We start from the raw sequence: 23,109 nt of genomic DNA, 5'->3' as shown, positions 1-23,109 counted from the left end.
GTCTTAACAGTTGTACGTTACGTGAAAAACAGCATTAGTAAACATTAGCTGTTTTTCCTCAACAATGGCTTTTGCTCTTGCTTTTTGACCTATGTCCCGTCTTGCTTCAGAACTGATGCCCTTCTGTGCAAATCAGTCAGCTGTGCTGAGTCCCATAAATTAATGGGGTAAAACCTGGATAAAGAAACTAATCCTAATCCTAAGCCACACTGTTTACTTATAGTGAAATAAAAGCCAGAAATGCTCTCTATATAATATTTAATGCTTCTAAATGCTTTTACTTCTCAAAATGGTTTGTTAGGGGCCAGTTTCACTTAGTTTTATAATCTATCTAGTCTCTGGTACTAATTAATGAGCACTTGTGATGCAGACTTTCAGGATAATATGTAAATACCCGGTGAAGTTCAGGAAAATTTGACTTGACAGTGTAAGTTGTTGAATGAGAGCTCTGGACTGAAGAGTGTCCGACTGACTGAATATTAGTGACAACTAGCCGCTTTAGGCATTGTTTCCTTTGCAGCAAAATTACCCCAAAGGTAAATGTTGGTTTAAGATTCTTGAGACTTTTTTTGAACGATCAAGGATAAGGTATAGATAGCATAGCAATTTGCAGGCATGCCAATTTATTGTAATTTTAAGATAGTAACTAGTGACATAAAAATACAGAAAAAATGTCAGGTAAGAGAAGGGTAGGAAAAAGCATAATCCTCTCAAACAGTTTTCCCTTGATCTTGTCCTCATCAGTGTTTAGAGAATGTGTGGTACATTTGTTTTTAATTCATATTTGTGTTTTAGCTGGCATAGCAATAAAGCAGTGTTCTCAGTGGAAATGAAAACTTGAAGGCCACTAACCTAGAAAGAGCTGTTTTTGAAGTGATAACTTCTCACAGTAAGATTATTTGGTCTATAAGTAGCAGCAGCAGAAATAATAATCTGAATTTTGTACATGCGTGTGTTAATATAATGAGGCAGATTTTTGGCTGGAGTCTGTTTAGTTGCTACAGAAAAGACGGCAAAAGCTTTAGATGTTACCACTTCTCTTCTGATTCCTAGTCACATGTTACCTCCTGTTTTCCAAATTTACTGCCCTTCCCAGAGCTGAGATTCAAAAACTGACCATGTAATTACTCTAGCATCATTCTGTAATTACTGCTAGTGGTAAATGAAGCTGTTTTAGTTAAACCACTCTGATTACCCTGAAGCAGACTGGAGCACTCATGTGGTTAAATCTTGCCCATGTGTCAAGGAGATGGGGTGTAATTCTTGTGATTTATTTTTAACTGACCGAACTTGATTTGGAGGAATATGAAGGAGATGGCCTAAAGGCTCAACCATATCTAACAGTGAAACAGGCTCTAAAGCTGCTACAGCTATATATTGAGGATGCAGAAGTTTGGCATTCTTTCCTGATCACCTCTTTGCTTCTCTTTCATAAGATATTCCTTATCTTGGGGGTAGATGGGGGAAATTCCAGGTAGTGGAAAATGTAAACCAAAGAAAGTTATCAGTATGTGTTTTTCCCTTTTCTTCTTTTTTTTCCCCTATCAATTAGAGGTTTATATGATAAAAATATCATTCAAGCCTACACACTATACAGACAACATATTTTTAGTTGTATTCAGTAAAAGCTGACCATTTACTGGTGGATGTTCTTCATTAGGTTTGTACACTGTTCTTCATAAGAGACAATAAAATGGTATTTTCCCTGCTGAAGCTTTTTTAGTAGCTGACAAATATTTCCTGAGTCTGCACAGTAGTCAGCTGCTGTATTACATCTTACAGGAAACAAAATCCCTGCCTTCCTGTCATGGAAATGTGATATATATGGGAGTTGTCCCCGGTAACAATCTTCATCAGTTAAACAGCCTGTGTTACTGAATCATATGGCAGTCTTGGCATTTGTCTGCAAACAAAATTTTATTCTTCCTTTTTATCAAGTACAAGCCAGTGACATCAAGATGTTCAGGCCTTCCTAGCATTTTTTTGTTTGCCTTATCTTGACATCGATACTCTCATTGTTATGAGGATATTAAACAGCTGCATACTGCATAATAAATGACAGCACAGGACCCATGTATAACCTACTTTTCCTCTCTCCTTTTTCCTACCTTTCAGCGTGAAGATTATACATAAAAGTGATGTGTTTTTTTTTTTGCGTTTGAAATGTTTTCAATCTTAGTTAGGCAGTCTGTTCTCCAGTGCCAATGAGTGGCAAGAACTCAATACCTTTAGTCAGATATTCTAGGAAGCAGAAATCCTGCAATTTTTTTTGTGGAGATTGTCTTGTGTTAGGAGTATGAAGCTGGGAAAACCTTTCTAAATCTTGAATTTCTCAGCATACAAGAGCACCTTGTTGTAACACACCCTGAATCTGAATAATACTGGAAGTTTGGTATATCTGCAGACATGGTAAATGGTATCTGGAAAAGGTGAGAACTGCCACAGCTAAAGGACCTTGACACTGAGATGTAATAATGTTATTTTTAATTATAGTGCAGCTTATGATGCCATCCTTGAAAGAAATGTTGCAATCAAGAAGCTAAGCCGACCATTTCAGAACCAAACCCATGCTAAAAGAGCCTACAGAGAGCTTGTTCTTATGAAGTGCGTTAATCACAAAAATGTAAGTGGAGTGTCCTGCTTTAAATGTTAAAGACTTAACTAGAAGGTTATTCTTTGTAAAGATGACTCAGAGGATGGCATTGTTTGTAGATTATAGTGGTTTTCAGAGCATGGTTGTTTCTTCATGAAAAGTACAAAAGGATCTTTCAGAAGAGTTGGTGCAGACTGGTGTAAATACCTGCACAGTTTTAAATTCCCTCTTCAAACTCAGGAAGGGAGGCAGTGTTACATTGCTACTTTTTACAGACAGCTGTTTCTGCTGCTAGACAAGTAGGAGGAAAAAGCCAGCAACAGGTTTTGGTTTTATGTTTTTGTGGTGCATGAACAAGTTAGGAGTCTGGGTTGCGACAGCAGGAACTTTCTGATGTTTGCGAAGCTGTGGAATAGAGCAGATTACAAACATGGGGAGAGAATAAGTGACAAAATTATCAGAGCTGGACGACAGAAGGCTGGTATTGACCATTTTTTTCCTTCAGAGGCAGTTGTATGCCATCTTCCTCACCTTCCCTCTTAATCCCCCTTCAGCAAGTTAAAATTCCCCCTGGCCTTTAGGCAAGGAGTGAGTCATAGAGGACTTACTCTTTTAGCTACTTGAGAAAATTTTGTATTCGTTTTAAGACATGCGTGGTTTATAAGTGGATTCTCTGAAGGAAGTTCTACCCAATAGCATGATTTATATGATCATCAGCTATTGCAAGCCTGTGTGACTCTTGATGAGTAGTATCTTGGCCTGTTACTGCATATCCCGTCCATTCTTAGCAACTGGAAAAATGTCATAAAACAGCTTCAATGGTCTGTTTTTTTTCTCTGGATGAATTTGTTGCTTCGCCTCTGCATATGGCAAAGCAATACCTCTTTGGTAGTATTTGTCAGTATTTCATTTTATTTTTCCTCCTACATAATAATAATCTTAATCAGTTCTCTTCAAACTTAAATTAGGGAGCAAAAGACGACTCACTGACTTGAGGTTTTAAGCTCCGGAGATCATCTTGTTAGTGCACACAACATATCTTTAGATTGTGATTTGTGGAGGAAAAATACTTCTGATAAAATCATTAGCATCTATTACAGTGTGTTAGTCCTGGTTGAGCCACTGAGCATCTGGAGCTTCAATGAATAAATACCAGGAGGATTGCATCAGGATGCTGGGTATCAGTTTTGAAATGTTGATTTGCACCTTTGCTGTTGCTGTGGTGTGATTATACTTCCTCTCCCCCTTCCTACAGATAATCGGCCTACTGAATGTGTTCACACCACAAAAATCCCTGGAAGAATTTCAAGACGTGTAAGTCTGATTTGATCTAAAACTGTGAATTAACTTTAAAAATATTAACATGGGAAAATAAACAGTGAAAGAATACAATAAAATGACAGCGTTATTTGATTGTTCTTTTTTTTTTTTTTTGCTTTATAAGCTACATAGTAATGGAGCTCATGGACGCAAATCTCTGCCAAGTGATTCAGATGGAGCTGGACCATGAACGAATGTCCTATCTTCTTTATCAAATGCTGTGTGGTATCAAACATCTTCACTCAGCTGGAATTATACATAGGGTAAGTGAACTTCCTGTGTTTCTTTTGTACACCTCGTTTTGCCTTGTGTATTTAAAGGAGCTAGAAAAAAAATCAGAAATGGGTGCACAGAGGTCGCCATAGTTTGCCATACACAAAGGAAATGAAGCTTACTTTGTTCCATTGCAATTCTGGAATGAACCTTTTGAATGTTTTTCCTGGATTTGATAACAATCTGTACAAATAAAGATTTTATCAGTGAGTTACATTACCTCCTCAAATTCTATATCGTGTTCTAGTAGTCATGGCAGGAAAGAGTATCTGAAAGCAATTCTGCCTTTATTCTTTTGGTAACCAAACCTGAAATTCCATCTTTTGAAAGAACTGCCCAATTTATTTCAGCTCTTTTACTGGCAGAGTAACAAATGAGTATCTGAATTCTCCAAATAAACAGGTCATGATAAAGACTTGTGAGTGGAACTTTCATACACCTGTGTGTCACAAAGCATTCATTCAGGTTGCCTACAGGCAAAAATGACAACTAGTTTTCAAATGGTTTGAAATGGTCAGGACAAATGTCAAACGGTCAGGACATTCTGAATTTAAGGTTGCCTATTCAAGTTAAATGTCTTATATACATTTGTGTGTAGTGAAAAGAGTGCTTGAGATTGTCTAGCTATAACTTTTCAAATATAGTTTATATTATTCTGGGAATCTGTAAGCTTGTATTTTTAGTGTTATATTCTTCATCGTAATGTTTTATAGGGAGAATTTTTAAAAGCTTTTATCCCTGAAATGATGCAGAAGAAATAATTAAAGTTATTCATGCGTGATACTTTCAGTCGGTACTATGTAGTCTCCCTTAAGGATGATGTACGCAGCAAAGTAAATCCTGAACAGCAATTCTGAATGCTGCAACAGGCATTATTACTATGCGGTGGTGCTTGCACAGTTCAGTAGTCCATCTCATCCTTGAATGGCATGCAGGCTCGATCTGGCAGAATGACACTCCCTTTCAGTCTGCTGTTTTTCACTCGAGAACTGAGACAACTGTTTGAATAACAAATAAAATTTGAATGGCCGAACACTGTTTCCTTTTGCTCAGCTAGCTCCAGTACTCATCTACTGCCTCATTCTAGTAAACAGCTCAGGGTGGGAAGGTGGAGGCTTCCTTCATGCATACGATCTGCCCTGGGACAGCTGTGTTTGAAAGAGCTGGGGGGAAGGAAGGTAGGCAGGGGCATCACCCAGCTGTTGAACCCTGCACTTCCTGGTCTGCACGTGCATATGGACCTGCTAGGGTGGGAAGTGTAAGTGTCTCTTCCTAAGGATCGTAGTGCAGGCAGGAGGTAGTTTCTAACACTTCACTTGCTGTAAGCATTTTGTGCTCCTATAAAGTAGGAATCAAAACATTGAGCCTGTAGATACCGTGAATAAATGGAAATTGTCTGTATATTTATGGAAAAGTAGTAGTTGTTAGGTAGAAATAAAGACAGTTTTGAGGATACATTTTTTGCTGCTGTAAATATGGGTGAAGTTTTTGGAGTGCTTCATGTTGTGCAGTAGTACAAAGTTTAAAGATAAAGTTCCAGTGAGATTGTCTATAGATACAATTGCTATGTAAATAGTATGCACGAATGCTTTTGAAGGACATGGGCAGATACATTTCACTTTGCATGTCTTCATGGTAGATTTTCATCTGACAGCTTGTTCTCAGACTTTGTTAGAAGATTCAGTGTGTTCAAGCAAAAACGTTTGCACTATTTACCTGCTGCGTATGTACTTTAAGTGCTTTACACTTAAAGGTGCAATGCATCAAAATTCTTTCTGTGCAACAAGTTAAACAAAACCTCAGAAGGCAAGGAGGACATGCTTGAAAAGAGACGTCTTTCATATGGAACATGTGGCTGCAGTAGTAACTCCTCATACCACTCTTCTAGGCTTTCAGTAGCACTGTCCTGAATGTCTAAAGGTAATTACCTTGTTGAAACAACCTTGTTCGGGGTTGGAACTAGATGATCTTTAAGGTCCCTTCCAACCCAAGCTGTTCTATGAGCCTATGAAAGTTGTTATTCCTTAAATATAGTCCACACTACTGTGGCTGCCATTGAAGCATTCTGGGTAGTAATCTAGTGTGCTTCTTTAGGGTCCTCTAAAGGTTGAAGCATTTTTTGCTGTTGGTAGTTTCACACAGATTTTAACTTGGTTGTTCAGCTTCTAACATAGCTGTGATAATCTCAGTATCTCAGTAACTTTTTCAAAGCCTGCCAAATGACTGAAACTCTGATGTTCCCCATATGTGCCTGTAGCACTGGATACTATCTGCCATAGAAATAAGTGCAGTATTTTTTCATAGCAGACTAGAGGCATGGAACAAGGCAGACATCAAACACAAAGAGTTTTAGACTGTTTCACCTAGAAGTTGCAGGTGACATATTTAGCTTTCACAGAAGTGGATAACGTTTTACCCTGATAATGACTGGACTGTAACTTTACATCGGCTTTGATGAACACTATGGTGTTCAAAACATTTTGCAGAGATGGAGTCTCCAGCAAGCTACAAGTACACATTCATTTATATTTTGCAGGCTGGGGAGGAGGATGAATAATCAGAGTTGCAGGGCCGTGCCTCACTGACTTGCTGAAGGACACAGAGTGTCTCATTAGTCTTGCATTGAGGCTCTGAAACGTTGTATTCTGCCTAATTTTGAGCACTTAACAAAGGTGCCTAATTATGGAAGCCCTTCACACAAATCTTTCTTAAGAAAGAGAAAGAAACTTCTCCAAAAATGATTTAACTCATGTAAACCATGAATTACTTTCCAGAGATGCCCCTCTCTCCCTGTGTGGCTAATGGGGAGACAGCCATGAATAGTTCTGATTTTTAGGCACTGATATTTTACATTTTTAAGGTTAGGTGATGTATCTTCTGCGATAGGTGCTGGATATATTTTTACAGCCTAGCTATGTTAATCACTCTCATGGGAACTTTTGAGTCCTCATTTATTTTAAACATGAAGTATTGGTTTTGCATGAATTTGAAATGCATTGTAAGTCAACAGTAGCCTCCATCATTTTGAGGGACGGGAGTTCTGTATTCAAAATTAAAACATGCTCCTAGGCTTCATGAGAACAACACAGTGTTCAGAAATTAAGGATGGACAGTACTCTCTAAGCTTTCACTTTTTGTTTTCATAGTGTTTTTCCTCTTGCAAAGGGAAAATCTCTTAGTTAATCCTGCAGCTTTGGGGAGAACAAATATAGTTAATACTGTCAGCATGCACCTGGGATTCTGTAATGAACGTTCTCCAAATAATGGAATTGTGCAAAAATAAAGCTGATAATAAACAGGATTTTAGCAAAATGTGAAATATGCATATTGAATAGCTGAAATGCCATATAATATTTGAGCTTATTCATGGTATTTGAGAATCTTTTAAGCCAAAGTTGTTTGCAGAGTCTTTCTCAGTGTGATTTGGAAGTGTGTGTGTTAATATGGAAGTATGCAGGTCTTTTAATTACCCATTAAAATTGTATTGTTCCAATAACTTTTTTTTGTGGTTTCCTCTCTGTCTTTAGTGCAGGTTTCTTAGCTTTCTGAGGGGCTTGCTGAAAGATGTACAAGCACAAAAGAAAACTACATACATCTTGCAGGTCACCTCTTTTAAGTCTTTACGAAATAATGAAAGATAGAGCTACTTATCAAGTGCCTGCAGCTCACATGTTAGGATCCTCTGCTACATCTTGTTGTTTTGTCTCATTAATCTTGGTAGAGGTAGCCAGAAAGGATGCGAGCTTATCTGTTATGGCCTGTGTGTTATGAATGATTTTATGATGCAAAGTTTAAGGTGAAGTTATTCTGAACGTATTCTGCTCATAATATTTGCTCTGTGACATTCAGATGTTTGTAAGATCCTCCTGAGATAAACACTGAGTATGTCTGTGTAGTGTCTGTATAGACATTGCAAAGCCCCTATTGCCAATGTAGTTTTAGAGTTCAGATGAAGAGAATAGAATTACCAAGCTTCCAGCTAAGAACCTCTGAAAATACATCATTTTTTTATTACAATTTAATGATTAAGTATCTGGCAGTTTTTCACTGGTGCCTTTTTGGGTTTGGTCACCAAATTTGGCGTAATGTGAACCAAATCCTAAATGTGAAACTAGACCTCTGTGAGCATGGACATTTCCTTCCTGTTTAGAGAAATATCTGCATTGGTTCAAAAGAGGTAATGCCGCCTTGACTAGCAAAGAAGTCTTCTGCTTTTAACATTCATGTTATAATTCTTAATAATTCTTATATCATGATGACTATTGCATCAAATAATTTCAGCAATTGTCATGTTACTTGTGTAGTAACAGCACTGTAGTAGTAACTGTTGGTCCAGTGAAGTTTCTAGACCTTTCCTCAGAGCTAACATTTCATACTAACCTCGATTTATTTCAGACATTACTAGCATATCTTGTAACACTAGTTGTATTTTCGTTCTTTAATTGCTATATAGATCTACAAGCACAGTAAAGGAATTAGTTCTATAGTCTGCTGAATGCATATTAATTAATGCAAGGGGAAAAGAAACTGCAGTTTTACAAATGATCGAGTAATATAATATATGTGGGGTTTAATGTTAGCAGTATTATCTTTTAAAAATGTGAACCACAAAGTACTTTGTGCTTGTCTTAGCAGTCATATATGATGTTTCTTTTTAAAGGACTTAAAGCCCAGTAATATAGTAGTAAAGTCAGACTGCACTTTGAAGATTCTTGACTTTGGACTGGCCAGAACTGCAGGAACTAGTTTTATGATGACGCCTTATGTAGTGACTCGTTACTACAGAGCACCAGAGGTCATCCTAGGGATGGGATACAAAGAAAACGGTCAGCAAATATAGTCTTTCTTTGGCATAGCTTTATTTTTTGTTTGGCACACCACATTTTACATGTTAAATGTTTTTTTCAAGCTGTAGAAAATTTATAAATTAGGCATGTGACCAAAATGCAGATTCTGGATACACCAATTTATTTATCTAATCCCATTAGAAATGTTTGCATTTAATAGGAAAAGAAATTGAGGGCCTTGTTTGTTTAAAAATTTAAATGACCTGTTTGGTAGATTGAATTTCATGACAGAAGAACTGAAAATATATTACCTTAATATGTGGTATGTACCTTGGTGTACATTGACCTGATTTTATTCCTGATGAGGATATAAATTGTAGTTCATCAGTAAACGTGTGTCCCAAATTGAATGTTCAAAAAATATAGCCTTTCAGGATGTAGGAAACAAACAAGATCAAGTCCAACTACAGTGGCATTATTTTTATTGAAACCAGCCCACTTTGAAATTGTCACACTAAGCTCTTAATTAATATTGCTGAAGAAAAAATCAGTAACATAGTTCAAAGAAAAATGCAGCGTACTGTCATGAAGCATCGTAGATTCTTTGAGGTCCATGACGAACTCAAAGGAAATTTGTTTGCTTTGTCCTGCTTGGGTACATTTCCCTCCTCTTTATGCTCCGTCTTTGACCCTCAATCTCTCAGTATCCTCTGTAAGAAAATAAGGAAAGCGTATAGCATTTGGGGGAAATCACTCGATCAGGTATAATGTATCTTCTAAATGAAACACCTAGTATTTATTTGGGAAACCGAAGTAACACATCCTTCCTGAAGTTCTGTTTACGATCCCAGTGCTGCTGCCATTTCATTAATCTGCTGTCGCTGTTGTCAGTTCACCTAACTTGATGTATCTGCCTCAGGCAGGCGTTGTGCACAAGGATCGCCATTTGCTGAAAATGTTTTAAACCCATTATCGATTAGTCCTCCAGTAAGCCCTAGGAGATGTTGTGATGCTTGAGGCTTTGCTGGCCGTCTCCTGGTGATACAAGGTGTATGGCTCCTCAGGTTACTGACACAACTGGGGCATGCAGTGTTTTGCAAGGTTCTTAATATAGTCTGCAAACTTTCCTGGCAACTGCATAGCATTAGGGCAAGTGACTTCAGGTTGTACAGAAACTATAGTTGTGAGGTGCATAGAGACTGATTTTTTTGTTTTGTTTTTCATATAAAAGCCAGGAAGAATAACTCCTATCAGTGCTGACAATAGAAGAAGCCAGCTCAAAGGAAAGAGAACAGATCTTTTTTGCAAGGCTGTGATTTATATTTCTGTTTGGATTGTTAGTCTGCCAGATAGGAATACAGTCTTTCAAATGGCCTCCACAGTTGGCTATTTTTTCTGTAACTTAGAAGTCAGAGATTGAGTGGAGCAAACTTAAAGTTACTTTTTTTAACTGCCGAAGTTTTATAGAAAGCACAAATTTAAGTTTCTTTCCTTTTTTTCCCAGAAGGCTTTACATTGGCCAACTGAGAGACAAGGGATAAAAGAACCTAAAGCTGTAGTCTGAGTCACACAGTTGCCTTACAGAAGGAATTCATGCAATGGAAGTCTCAAGTTTTCTGACTTAGCTTACCCTGTTTACATTTTTCTCTTAAAATTTGAGTTGCAAAAGTGTGAAGCATTCTTTCCATTAAAATGCTTCTCAGGTATTATTGGAGTTAAGTAGATTGTCTTCTGGAGCACTGACAATCCTGTTCCTTAAGCAAGAGTGAATTGTGTTTTGCAGCAGAATGTAAATTCAAATTTACTTTCGTATGAAAAACTACATAGCATAGCATCTTCCCAAAAGCTGAATATGTGGACATTGAGTTGAGAATGACACTTGTAGAGAATGTAAATCTGTTGGCTGAGTCAGAAGACAATCTGTATTTCCATATGTACTGTTGTCATTTAGAGGTTATTTACATAAACTGTTGCTCTTCTCAGTCACTGGCTGATGAGTTTCTTACTGTGCAGCTCTGGTGACAGAGCAGCTAGGCTGCAGAGGGCAGTGAGGCAGGTATAAAGGGTGGACGTGTCTGCAGTAGGAACCATGGACTGACTGTCCAGGATCCCCACCTGTTAACGTCAATGCCCGTTGTAGCCCTCTAAACCCATAGCTAAATTACAGGTTGCCTTAACTTAGTTAAATATTGAAAATTGACAGCTAATAAAGGTTAAAGAGAGAGTAACATATAGTTTAATTGAACAGGGTCATCTGGCAGCTTTATGCTGTTTCAGTGCCCTGCTGAACTTCCCTTTCAGACAAGATGCGGGAGGATTGCAATACATGTATTGATGACTGAGATACAAACTATAGGGTCGTACTCTTTGGTACTGTGGTATGCACGTATGAAATCTGTAATTTTTTTTAGAACTAGTGAAGATCCCAGACAAGCCTATGACAGAGTTAACTTTTCCATATGCCTCATACTGAAGTAGGCAAAGCATATATGGGTATTTTGTATTAAGAAACCAGGCCTTGCAAACTGAAGAAATTCAGAATTGAAGGACACTGAAACTGTTCTTGCAGTTACACCTTAGCATATTTAGTCTTGGGTACAGTTATGTGTGTTATTGTCAGGAAGTGAGCATTGAAAAGCAGGGGAACACCCAAACCCTTTGAAACAATTATTTTAAAATTTCCTAGTATGTACACTGAGTTTGAATTTCATTTTCACTTAGCTTTTTTTCCTCTTCAGATTATAGAAGATAGTAAATTCACTCCAAACAGGGTTTTAAAGAATTAAGTACATTCTGTATGACAACCAGTCATTTTTAAAGATTTTTTAAAGGATTTTTTGAAATCTTTAAGATTTGACTCAGTCTTCTATAACAGTATTCACAGGAGCAGTCCTCTATGTATAAGTTCGTCTAGCTTCTGGAAAAGTTAGTCAGATACCTACGAATAAACAGGTTATTTTTTGATTAATGAAAGCAGCAAACCAAAAGACCCCCAAACACCACGAGTTTGTTTTTGTTTTGAGAGGAATTGTACCTAAAGTTTTTCTTAGCCCCTGAAGTCTTCTGATGCATGAAGTCATTGACTTGTCTTACTTCTCTTCCCAGATTTCTCCATGCAGTTATAGTTGTTTTCATCACATTGGTCACAAATTATTTACAATAGATTTGGATATAGTTCAGTTTGTGAAGGCAGCAGAATGTGTACTTCTTGTAAATATTCTAAAAGAGTTTTAAAGAGAAAACACCATTAATCATAAATTATTTTTAAATGAACCAGGCCCTTAATTTTGACCTATTAATATGTACAATTGTGATCTCTTTATCGTATGGTTTAGATACTATTTTAGAGGAACTTATTAAATAAGGGAAGAAATATTTTCAATAAGAAACAATGTTGTTTGCTTGAAATTGCTTAGCTCCTTCACAACTTTAACATGTGATTTTTAGTATACAATTATTCTCATTTAAATCCCCTTCTTTTCCGCTTAATTGAAATTCCAGTCTCATGTTTGACATAAAGGTATTTATAACAATTCAAATACATCATTATGACTTCAAGAAAATATTTGCATACAGAGGTAACAGTATCTCTGAAAGCAATGTAAAAAAAAATGGCATACCTGTAAAAAATAAACTACGAGTATGTCTTCTGAATTATTTAAGATAATGAAGAAAATGTGTATTTCATACCAAAAATATATTGCTATTGAGTTTTTCTTTTCTATAAGACGTTATTTGAGCATAACTGGAGAAATATTTTTAAACGAAATAATTTATCTGAAAATCTCTTAGGAATGTACTAATATTGTCATTAACTGATCCTCTAAAATTCTAAGTGACCTTTTACCGATTGTATTTGCTTTTTATTTAAACGGAGAGAGATATGCATGGTAGTCTGACTTACAGGAAATGCTTGATGGCAAATGTTATTTAATATGTTAAATAATTAATTCTGCTCCTAAAAGTGTAAACTACTTAGATATACCACATTTATAAAGGGCAATTTAGTTGCTGCTCTTAAAACAATTCCTATAACTACAGTGAAAATAATTTCAATAAATAAACTTATCTTTGGTGCTTTATTATAATCTATTGGAAGAACTTTGCCAGTCTCAGAACTTGAAGGTGGGCGTTACTCTGCTTGATTCATGTATATCTCTCTCTCTATGCTCTAGCTCTTGCTTTAGCACTGTATAAACCAAAGGATGGTTTTCTGCCTTGTATTTGAGACAGTTAAAAGCTAATCCTTATATGCTGTGTTTTCAAAAGTGGTCTCATTGATTAATACAAAGACTTGCTCTTCTTCCTGTGCTGTCTCTGCTGTTTATAGAATGCAGTCATGTTATGCTTCTTTTCATTTTAAATGACCGTTTGCTTTGCTTTCCCTTCTTTTTGTGCTACAAACATAGTGGATTTATGGTCTGTGGGGTGCATTATGGGCGAAATGGTTTGCCACAAAATCCTCTTTCCAGGAAGGGACTGTATCCTTGTGCTGCTGCAGCAGGTTGAATTAGTTAGGAAGTGATTAACCTTTTTATCGATGTTGTGTCATGAAAATGCGTATTGTGCAATTTTTTTTTATTAAATGGACATGAATTTTTCTTGTGATACACTTTAAAAAAACTGTTGAGAACTTCATTTATACTCAGGCTGCACCTAGCAGTAGGACATAGTCTCTGCTGGTCCTCTAGTTAGCATACATTCATCCACCTTCACTCACTTTCATTACACATGCTTTTTATAGTCACTTCATTTGTGTATGTGTGCATCTAGATATTTTTATTTACTTTATTTTGATAACTATCTTTTATGTTAATATCATTGCATTTTGTTTTCAGTTGACATTTGGTCAGTTGGGTGCATCATGGGAGAAATGATCAAAGGTGGTGTTTTATTTCCTGGTACAGATCGTATCCTTACCTTTGGCCTAGGATGTAGTATTAAAAGGTCAAAAGAGACTGCAACGATTTAGTTCCAGGTTAAGGTGGTTCTAATTTTTAAAATACTGTTTTTAAACTGCCTTGTCAAAATGCAATTTGCTAGTTCCTAATTTTGGTTCCAGGATGCTGCAAAAATGTCTACAGTTATACCATTTAAAGCAAAACAACAACACAGATGGCTTTAACAAGTATGACTGTCTTCAGAAATTAATACTAAGTAAGAAAATACAGCAAAATGAACAAAATACCACTTGGGCTGAACAAGCTTATTTTTCCTTTTTCCTTTCTTTCTGTTTGTTTGTTTGCTTTTTCAGTTTAATATAGTGTCTATTCATTGTTTTTGGACATTGTCACATTTATGACAGATTTGTTTGTTTGTTTGTGTAGGTGGTGTTTTGTTTAGGTGGTTGACATGCGTTGCTTTTTGCTTTGGACCTCATATTTATATAATAACTTATTAATTTTGTTTGGTACCCAAGCACATTAGCAGTTGTTATTTTATTTTTTATTTTTTTATAGGAGATGTTTACAAAAAGTTCCTAACTAGCTTAAATGGTTGCACTCCGTAGATTTTTCTTTTTGTTTGCAGAATTCATCCTGCAAACAGCTTTCAGAAATATCTGGTGCTTCTGTCTTTCTATTCCATGATTTGCTTGGTGGTGTCTGTGTGGGTTGTCATGTGAACAATGCTTCAGGCAAAAGATCTGCTACAAGCAAATAGAGCTGAAACCTCTGGATCCTTGCTAAAATCAGTGGTTATCTAATGGGAGTTTGGCATCTTATTTGTTTCACTAGTAGTTCCCTTCCATTTTGTTAGATGCCATCAGAAATTTTTCATGCTTTTGCTACAGGTTAATTGTTTAAAAATTGTTACATTCCTGTTTGAGGATGAGGATTGGGTGAAGGTTTTGGGGCACAGCAAGGAGATCCAGGGACTTTCACTCAGCTCTGACATTGCATTTGCTGTACCATGCTAACGTTCTCAATCTGGTTTTCTTGCATGGCTTTTGAATTTAGGCTCAGTGCCATACAATGCAATACTGTTTTTTTTCAAGGCCTGTGCTAAAGCATTGTAGAACTTCAAAACCTTATACAAAACCTTACTTTAAAATTTTAAGAACAGAAGAAAGGACCTGCTAGATCCAACTGAAGGTTTAGGGAGTGCAGTTTCAAGTCTTTGACAGTAGCTGAAAATAAAATGTTGGGAAGACTGTATGACTGAGATAAGCATATACAAAATTTTACTCTCTCCCAGTATCTAATGACCTGCAACTAGAAATTCCTGAGCCAAACTTCATTTTATTTTCTTCTTTTTTTTTTTTTTTTAGTAGCATATATTAAATTTTACTGCCGTGAACTGGTCAATCTCTCCTTAACTGGTGTAAGCTTTTCAATTAAGATGTTCCTTACATGCCCTTGAAAGTCTTCTGCTTCAACGTTGAAGACTGACAAAATTGTTGTTGACCTGTATGATCCAGGGTTTCATCCTTTATGAGCCCACTGGTGCTGTGTATTGTGTGTCATTAGGGAGAGATCACTAATTTGGTAGAGTCCAGACTCAGCTGAGTTATCAAGGCAAGAAGGAAGGGCAAAGCACCCATGCGCGGTGATTTTCTTCAATGAATTAATGGTGTTTAATAGCTTGATTGCTGTGAATAAATGTTTAGATCAGGAAGTGAGTTTTTCTCAGAATGTCTTTAAAAAATAACCTAAACACTTTTATTTGAACTTAATGAATTTTGTGAGTCTTTTTATTTTCTTTGTTTCACAGGAGTATATCCTTTGCCATTTAATTCTTATGATTTCGAGTAAAATGCATGTTGCCTTGACTACTCAATCATACTTGCTTTGCTTCACTGTTTTCTCTAAGAAGATGATCCCGATTAATGCTGAACTTGATAGTTTAATAAAAATTTCGTTTTTTATCTCTTTTTGATAATTCTTGTGGTTTTAACGTAACTTTTTAGCTGAAAATTAGACATTGTTTTTCTTAGCTGTGAAACCTTAGATATTGATCAGTGGAATAAAGTTATAGAGCAGCTAGGAACACCATGTCCTGAATTTATGAAGAAATTACAGCCCACAGTCCGAACTTATGTTGAGAACAGACCCAAATATGCTGGATATAGCTTTGAGAAACTCTTCCCAGATGTCCTTTTCCCAGCTGATTCTGAACACAACAAACTTAAAGGTAAGGTCTGTTTTCTGTGCATTGTATATTTTAAAAGTTTATAAACTGCATCGCATTGAATAGAAATGTATCTTAGTTTTGTTCACTGTAGAATCATGCTGCTAAGGATTTAAATGTTACAATATTAATATTGTGGAAGCAGGTGAAAGTTCTGAGGTACGGTTACCTCCACTTTCTCATCTGCTCTGGAACAGCTCCTATCCTGGTAAAACCTGTATAAAGAAAAGGAAGCATATTCCTACCAATGACAGATGTGATTTAGAGAAAAATGGGGAGGAGTAGAAGTTGTGTAGCCAGAGCAGCTCTTCTTTCTTTAGGGATGAAAATAAAGTTTTTATATTCATAATACGCATAGATCCTTTAGTTAGTAAAATGGTTCTTTCCGAAACCCTAAATTCTGTGAGGGTAGTATAGATCCTAAATTGGAGTTTGTTTACCACAAGTCTTCTTTCCTTATGAGCTTTGAAATACTGTGTTATGTGCACATGGCACGAGTGTAAGTAGAAAATTTCACTTTTGCAGCAAGTCAAGCAAGGGATTTGTTGTCAAAAATGCTGGTTATAGACGCCTCTAAAAGAATTTCTGTGGATGAAGCCCTCCAGCACCCATACATCAATGTTTGGTATGATCCATCAGAAGCAGAAGCTGTAAGTTCTTGTTTGAGAAAGATTGTTTCTCTGACTAAGATAGTCATGTATTAAAGCAAACTTGTGATGCTTGATGTAACTGCTTGAAAGAAGATTATTGCATGATCCACACATTTCACTAGAAGCTTAACTGAGCTGTAATCATTTTTATTGACGTTGATATACTTGTTTATTAGAATTAGTATTAGGAATGGGCACAAACTTGCAGGTAACTAAACTACTTCTGTGTGTGCGTCTGTATTTCTATGTAATTGCATATAAACTCCTAGACAGGTAGCAATGCACCTGAAGTCTCTGATACAGAGTTCTAATTTTTTGAGTTTCAGTTGTTTCAACATAGTTTGATTGCCTGTGATAGGATTCTGAGATGTTTACTCCTGAGCAAGAGAAATATTTTCATTAGTTGTAACAATTGATAGTACTCTTAAACTGGAAAATAAGCGTTTCAGCAAAAACTTTCTTCTGTACAAGACCTCAAGCTTTTTTGCAATTATTGACACTAAAGAACAAAGGAATTAAATGAAAATCTTAGTTAAAAAAATAATTTCAACTTGTGGGAAAAAACATTATTTTTAAGAGAAAGTGAGTTGGTGATGGCCCACTAAGAACAGAAAAGGATGCTTGATGTAGATGGTGGAATTAGAATTCTGCTGATCTATAATAACTAGATAGAAAATTATTAATTAACACTAAATAGGTAAAAAGGGCTGCTTGAGCTGGAGACTACTGTCCTTATGAGCTATTTCACCAGGTTGTTCAGTTTCTGCTTTAATTATTTCAGTAACGTTAGCAAATCTGCTAATCAGAACAAGTTTAAAATGTGAAACAGCATCTAAACAATAAGCCAAGTATGAGAGATTATTTATCCATGTAAATACAGTATTTTAAAATCAGGTTCCTATTCAGAATATCTTAATTCCATTTTTCATTTATTCTAGTTTTGTTTCCCTTTTGATTGCTTTATCATGAGTTAGTTTTGTTTTCCAGCCTCCACCAAAGATACCAGATAAGCAGTTAGATGAGAGGGAACACACGATAGAAGAATGGAAAGGTAAGAACGACACTTCTGCTTATCCTAAAGTTTTTTTGAAGTAGGTTAATCTCCAAGGTTTACTTGTTATTAAGATTCTCCTGAGTAACCTAATAGTATATACTTCAATTGCTTGGAATGACAAGGGAACAGATCAGTGTTTCACAACCTCTTGATTTTAAGGACACTATAATTTTTCCTGTAAAGGTGCTGAACCTTTGTAGCGAGCTTAAGTTCATTCAACTGTAGGTCTGCTCATTTCAGTCACCTTATGCAAATCATAAGGCAGTGGTTTTAGGGAGAGGAACTCTTCTGGACAGAACTGGTACAGCTGAAAAAAAAATCAGGATTTGGAGCAGTGTAAGTCTGAAGTAGAAGCATCACTCTTAAGTAAAGAGCATATTAGCAATGTTTGTACTGAACATAATTCAAGCAGAGGATTTGAAAGAGGAAGCTATAAGGAGTGTTAGTAATGGGCAAGATAGAGAGGTTATAGTGATGTGGGAAACACTGATGGTTATCTCCTGTGAGGTCCAGAGAAAGTAGCTGGGGCTGAGGTGTGGAACAGATCATAGTATGACGTAAGACTTACCTCCAAGAGTATGATTTTTAGTGTTCATTAGTGGTTTTGTATCTATATTTTCCTTTATACTTATAAAGTACAAGGGGAACATCTTTGTTACCTGTAGAGCTTGTGTTTCATTTTGAAATTGCTTCTACAAGGTGTGGCGTTACTGCAGAGGTCCTAGTGCTAAGACAAAATGCCATCTGCCACTGCATCCATTAGCATTTGATGTATTGTAATCCACAGCCTTGTTATAACCTTCTGTACCCCTTGCACTTTAGAAATTAAGAGAGTTGCTGAGCTTTAAAGAACTGTGGAGATTGGTTTTAAGATAAATGAAACCTCCACTTCTAGTGGAGAAATCTTTTACGTCCGTATTATTAATATCATATGTTTTCCTTTGCTGCTATTGACAAGTCAGACAATGCTAATTGTATGACATTGTAGTTTTCAGAAATCACTTATTATTTTTGTTAGAATTATTTATGTAAGTAAATGGATGAGTTACTGTAAAAGTACAATGTTTAACTGCCACCTCTAAAATGTATTACTCTTTTATTGTCACCAACTGTACTAACTAGGCTAAATACTGAAGAAAAACAAAACAAAACAATTTATTTAGAAATGTCTGCAGATAACAAAAATGCCTTCCTCTGGATCACTGCAGTCTTTAATCATATGATTTAGCATATCGGAGGATTTATTGTGGTCCTGAATTGGTACTGGTTATTCCTAAGTGAAAGGCAGAACAAACACTTGAATTGGTAATTTTTCACTGAGATTAGGGCAGGTATGTGGCTTTCCCACTGTGGGCCTACGTGCTAGTTCCTGAGAGTCTGTTCAATGTGCATTTCAGTGCCTTAGACTATAAATGTTCTCACTTAGTATAAACAAGTTGCTTTTATGTAGGATGTTTGCTTCCTCTGTCTCAGGTACCTCATTTAGTTCTCTGTGGTTTAAGTGTTTTAAATAGGACTAGTGGTAATGTTGAGCTTGGATGGATCCAGAGACTGTGAAGGCTACAAATACTGAATTTAAGCAACAATTTAGTGCAATGACTGATCTAATAATTTGGAATGAAAAAGTCTAGGAAGGAATATCAGATTGGTGTAGCCTTTTTATCCCCAGAGGGGGAAAACCAAACCAAACCAAAAACAAAACAGGAAAAATGTTTCATGGGTAATTTTTGACAGTTTCATTCTGTTGGCTGATGATGGACACAAGGCTGTAAAATCTGGTACTACCACACTTGCAAGTCACTTCCTATTATTAGAAAATGGGTTTTAATTGTAAAGGCAAAGATAGAATTGTGGAAATTCTCTCCCTGTGCTCCTTCCCAGGAAACTTATTCCCCTTTTGAAACAGAAGATAAGTAGTTATACTGCTAAAATGAAAGGTAGGTATTTCAGGCAGTATGGAGTTTACTTTTGAGACTTCCACAGCCCTTGAAACTGTAATTCCTAAATGCTTTTTTCTTCCAAACTCTTTGTACATTACATTAGTTTGCCAGTGACAGTAGCCTGACAAGTCAGTTCTGATGAACTGCATTTAGTATGTTTAGTTCTGTTATTCTGTCACTACTTCTGTAGATTCATAGCTGAAGTCTCTTCTCAGCAATAAGCTGCCATTAGGTGAGAAACCTTCTGGCCAGTATATAGATAGGGCTGTATGATTCTTGTTACAAGCACTCTAGTAGCACTTGTAACCTTTTTAAGGATGAGGAACTTCTAATGTGTCTACTTCTATGCAATGTTGTATTCCATTTCATAATGACCTGGACCTTTAGATGTTGTTACTGAGGAGATTTAGTGGCAAATGTGTTTTGGGAGGGTGGCAATGCTGTATGGATTTGTTCATTGTGGTTTTTGCTACTATCTCTTCCAAGGGCTTTTGGCCTGGTCTCTCCTAAGGAAACTCCTACTTGCTGAGAGTATCTTAGTCAGCTACTGTCTTCAGGCAAAGACCTTTGAGAAGAAAAAGGCAGTTTAAATCCTAAAAGTTCTTTCAGAGTTTCAAACTGTCTGCATCATGGAAAAAGTAATAGATGTAGTGTGTGAAACGGCTTTTTGAGATGAGAAAGAATTGGTGACAAAGTAAAGAAACTTGTTCTCCAGCACAGCTTTTTTCAAAAACATTGTCTAACAACTTTGTACGTAGCTCTAAGATTCTGAAGTGCCACTTAGCACGACTTGTCTATTAGGTAAAGATTTTATAGTGCAGGTGAGTAGAAGTGAGAAGCACTGCAGTGCTGAGAGAAGCTGTATGAAGCCATTCTAATCGTATTCGGGAACCATTTGGCTCTCCGTAAGTGTAATTGTCCTTGAATGAATAAAACTGTGTGCAGCTAAACATCCACAGAGCTACAGTTTTCTGGCAATGTAGGCTGGAATACTGCCAGGTAACTGCAATGAGTTTAAATGTGATGGCAGCACATGCAGTTCCTGGTGGCCTACCTGTTCCCTTGAAGATTGCTGATCTGGTTGTTCCGTACCAAAGAAGTCATTGATAAAAACTGAGTGGTCGCTAAGACTCAGTTTAACCCCAGGTCCCTAGGCTGTCTGGACAAAAGTCTTAGGGCAATGTCAGTGTGTGCTTGAGAGTGCCAGGCTGTTGTGGCTCCAACAGAACAGAATTGTACTTTATTGTACCACTTGCCTATTTTTCTGTAGCCTACAACATGTTGTTCAAAACTTATTCTAAACAGTAATGAACCTAAGAAATTTTAATGGTAGATGTATTGTTAATTGAGTCTTGTATTTACAAATTCATTTTCCTACCTTCTTTTCCCTGCATTTTCAGAATTGATATACAAGGAAGTCATGGACCTGGAGGAAAGAACCAAGAATGGGGTTATACGTGGACAACCAGCCCCTTTAGGTTGGTTACAATAAAAGCACAGTACAAAGCTACGATGAGTACTAGGTCAGGAGGGTGTAAAGTTGTTCAAGACATCCGAGAGTAACCTGACTCAAAAATATGTCTCTTCAGTGACCGATAACTTCTACAATTCTCTTTTAGTATCCTAGCTCTGGGTTTATGCAGTGCTATCTCTGTGGTTTTTACCCTTCAGACAATAGCATTTATTGGAATTTGACAGGTATCCTGTCATGTGAGTTCTGTGGTTCCTGACATACCATTCATTAAGCCCCAAATTAGAGAATTGTGGATTTTATTTGCTTTGACAATGGCTTGAGATACATCTCTTCAAACTTGCTGAAATGGGGAAAAGTAATGACCCTTAGGAAGAGACAGACTAATGCAAGTGCTGAACCATGCAACTGTATCTGCAACTGATTTGCTGTTTTGTTTCTCATAGCACAGGTGCAGCAGTGATCAATGGCTCTCAACATCCATCTTCATCGTCATCTGTCAACGATGTGTCTTCAATGTCAACAGATCCAACATTGGCCTCTGATACAGACAGCAGTCTAGAAGCTTCAGCTGGACCTCTGGGTTGCTGTAGATGACTACTTGGTCTTTTGGGGGGTGGGAGGGGGGTCCTTTTAGTCATTAATAGGGCACCTTTAAAATTTGGTGGTATTTTTGAGTGTTTTTTCAAAAATAATCGTAGAACTCATCATAAAGTGCTGTAATTTTAAACTGTAAGTTGTGTTAAAAGCAGCCAATTTTTTTGCTGTAATTAACTGTAAAATATTAAACCTGATAATTTTTATTGTGGTTTTAAAATCTGCATATTTGCTTTACTATTATGCTGCTGATCTTTTTTTACTGAATTTGTAAGATTTGTTTTATCAAAGCACATATTAATGTTGTGGTCATTACCATATCATGAATTATTTAAAATTTTATAGGTTTTCAATTTTTTAATTAGAATTTATTCCAGATGTTTTGTTCATGATATCCTTCAAAGTTTTATGCTTGGTCATATGTCCATGTGGAGGTGGAGAGAGAATTCAGTGCAGCCAGCTGTAGTTTTTTTGGGGCATACTACTGTGGTGCTGGCAGAGAACAAAATCCTCTTTAATTTTGGCCTCTTGCCTATAATACTTCAGTAAAAGCAACAGTTATTGAATTTTGTTAGAGAAACAAACCTTTGCAAAGAAATTTCATCTGAATGGTTTTCTGAACTTAAGAAAACAAAACCTATCTTCAAGGCTGCAGAAATATCTAGCCTAACAAAAGGATGTGATGTTTTCTGCAGAACTGTGGCATGCCAAATCTTGTGATCGCCATAAAACAAGAGGATACTTCATGAATAACACATTGCAATGCAAATAAACTGTTTACTTCTAGCTTGTAGCCTGTTTTTGTACACACAAAACAAAGTGAATCCAGGATGTCTAGACTGCCAACAGGGAAAACAAGTATACTTTCATGTAGGATATAATTCTTGGGAGTTTAGTTTCTTAGTATTTTTGTCTGCTAAGGTGAGCGCTTTTTGGGGAGAAGAGGAAGTGACACGAATGCAATAGGGGCAAAACTTCAGCTATTCTTTCTCCACCAAAAGTAACTGATAGCTAAAACCGTAAGTGGTAGAAGAACCTCAGGATTTCTGTAGCTAATGCATTAAGTGAGCAATATATGCCATCCAAAGGAGAGGGAGAAGTAGTGCTGTATACATTAATATTTATCTCTTTCATTTCACCATGAGACCAGTGTAGCAGAAATCTTAATAATGGTTCCTTTTAAGTCATAAATATTCAGTAGTTTTCAGCACTGAAGCTCCAGATTTCAATACACTTTTTAAACAAAAGATATATTGAAATATGTGGAACAGTTACTAAATAGTCATGTAAAATGGT

General features: G+C 36.5%; 1 protein-coding gene across 3 annotated transcripts in view; it reads left to right on the top strand.

Moving 5' to 3' along the window:
* MAPK8 (mitogen-activated protein kinase 8) overlaps positions 1-22,599 on the top strand; it is a 46,906-nt gene extending 24,307 nt beyond the window's left edge. The window contains exons 3-12 of one of the 3 annotated variants that reach the window (XM_035538574.1): positions 2,494-2,623; positions 3,849-3,907; positions 4,038-4,176; positions 8,847-9,012; positions 13,812-13,883; positions 15,922-16,104; positions 16,627-16,751; positions 17,739-17,802; positions 21,146-21,223; positions 21,668-22,599. In XM_035538574.1, the coding sequence (XP_035394467.1) occupies positions 2,494-2,623; positions 3,849-3,907; positions 4,038-4,176; positions 8,847-9,012; positions 13,812-13,883; positions 15,922-16,104; positions 16,627-16,751; positions 17,739-17,802; positions 21,146-21,223; positions 21,668-21,813 (1,162 nt within the window). In that variant the 3' untranslated portion in view covers positions 21,814-22,599. Of the gene's footprint in view, positions 1-2,493; positions 2,624-3,848; positions 3,908-4,037; positions 4,177-8,846; positions 9,013-13,382; positions 13,455-13,811; positions 13,884-15,921; positions 16,105-16,626; positions 16,752-17,738; positions 17,803-21,145; positions 21,224-21,662 lie in introns of all 3 variants that reach the window. The other 2 variants (XM_035538724.1, XM_035538649.1) reach the window with 2 other exon arrangements.
* The last annotated feature ends 510 nt before the right edge of the window (positions 22,600-23,109 follow it).

This window comes from Cygnus atratus, chromosome 7 (assembly GCF_013377495.2).
Source record: "Cygnus atratus isolate AKBS03 ecotype Queensland, Australia chromosome 7, CAtr_DNAZoo_HiC_assembly, whole genome shotgun sequence".
NCBI lineage: Eukaryota > Metazoa > Chordata > Aves > Anseriformes > Anatidae > Cygnus > Cygnus atratus.
This window is presented reverse-complemented; position numbering and strand designations above follow the sequence as displayed.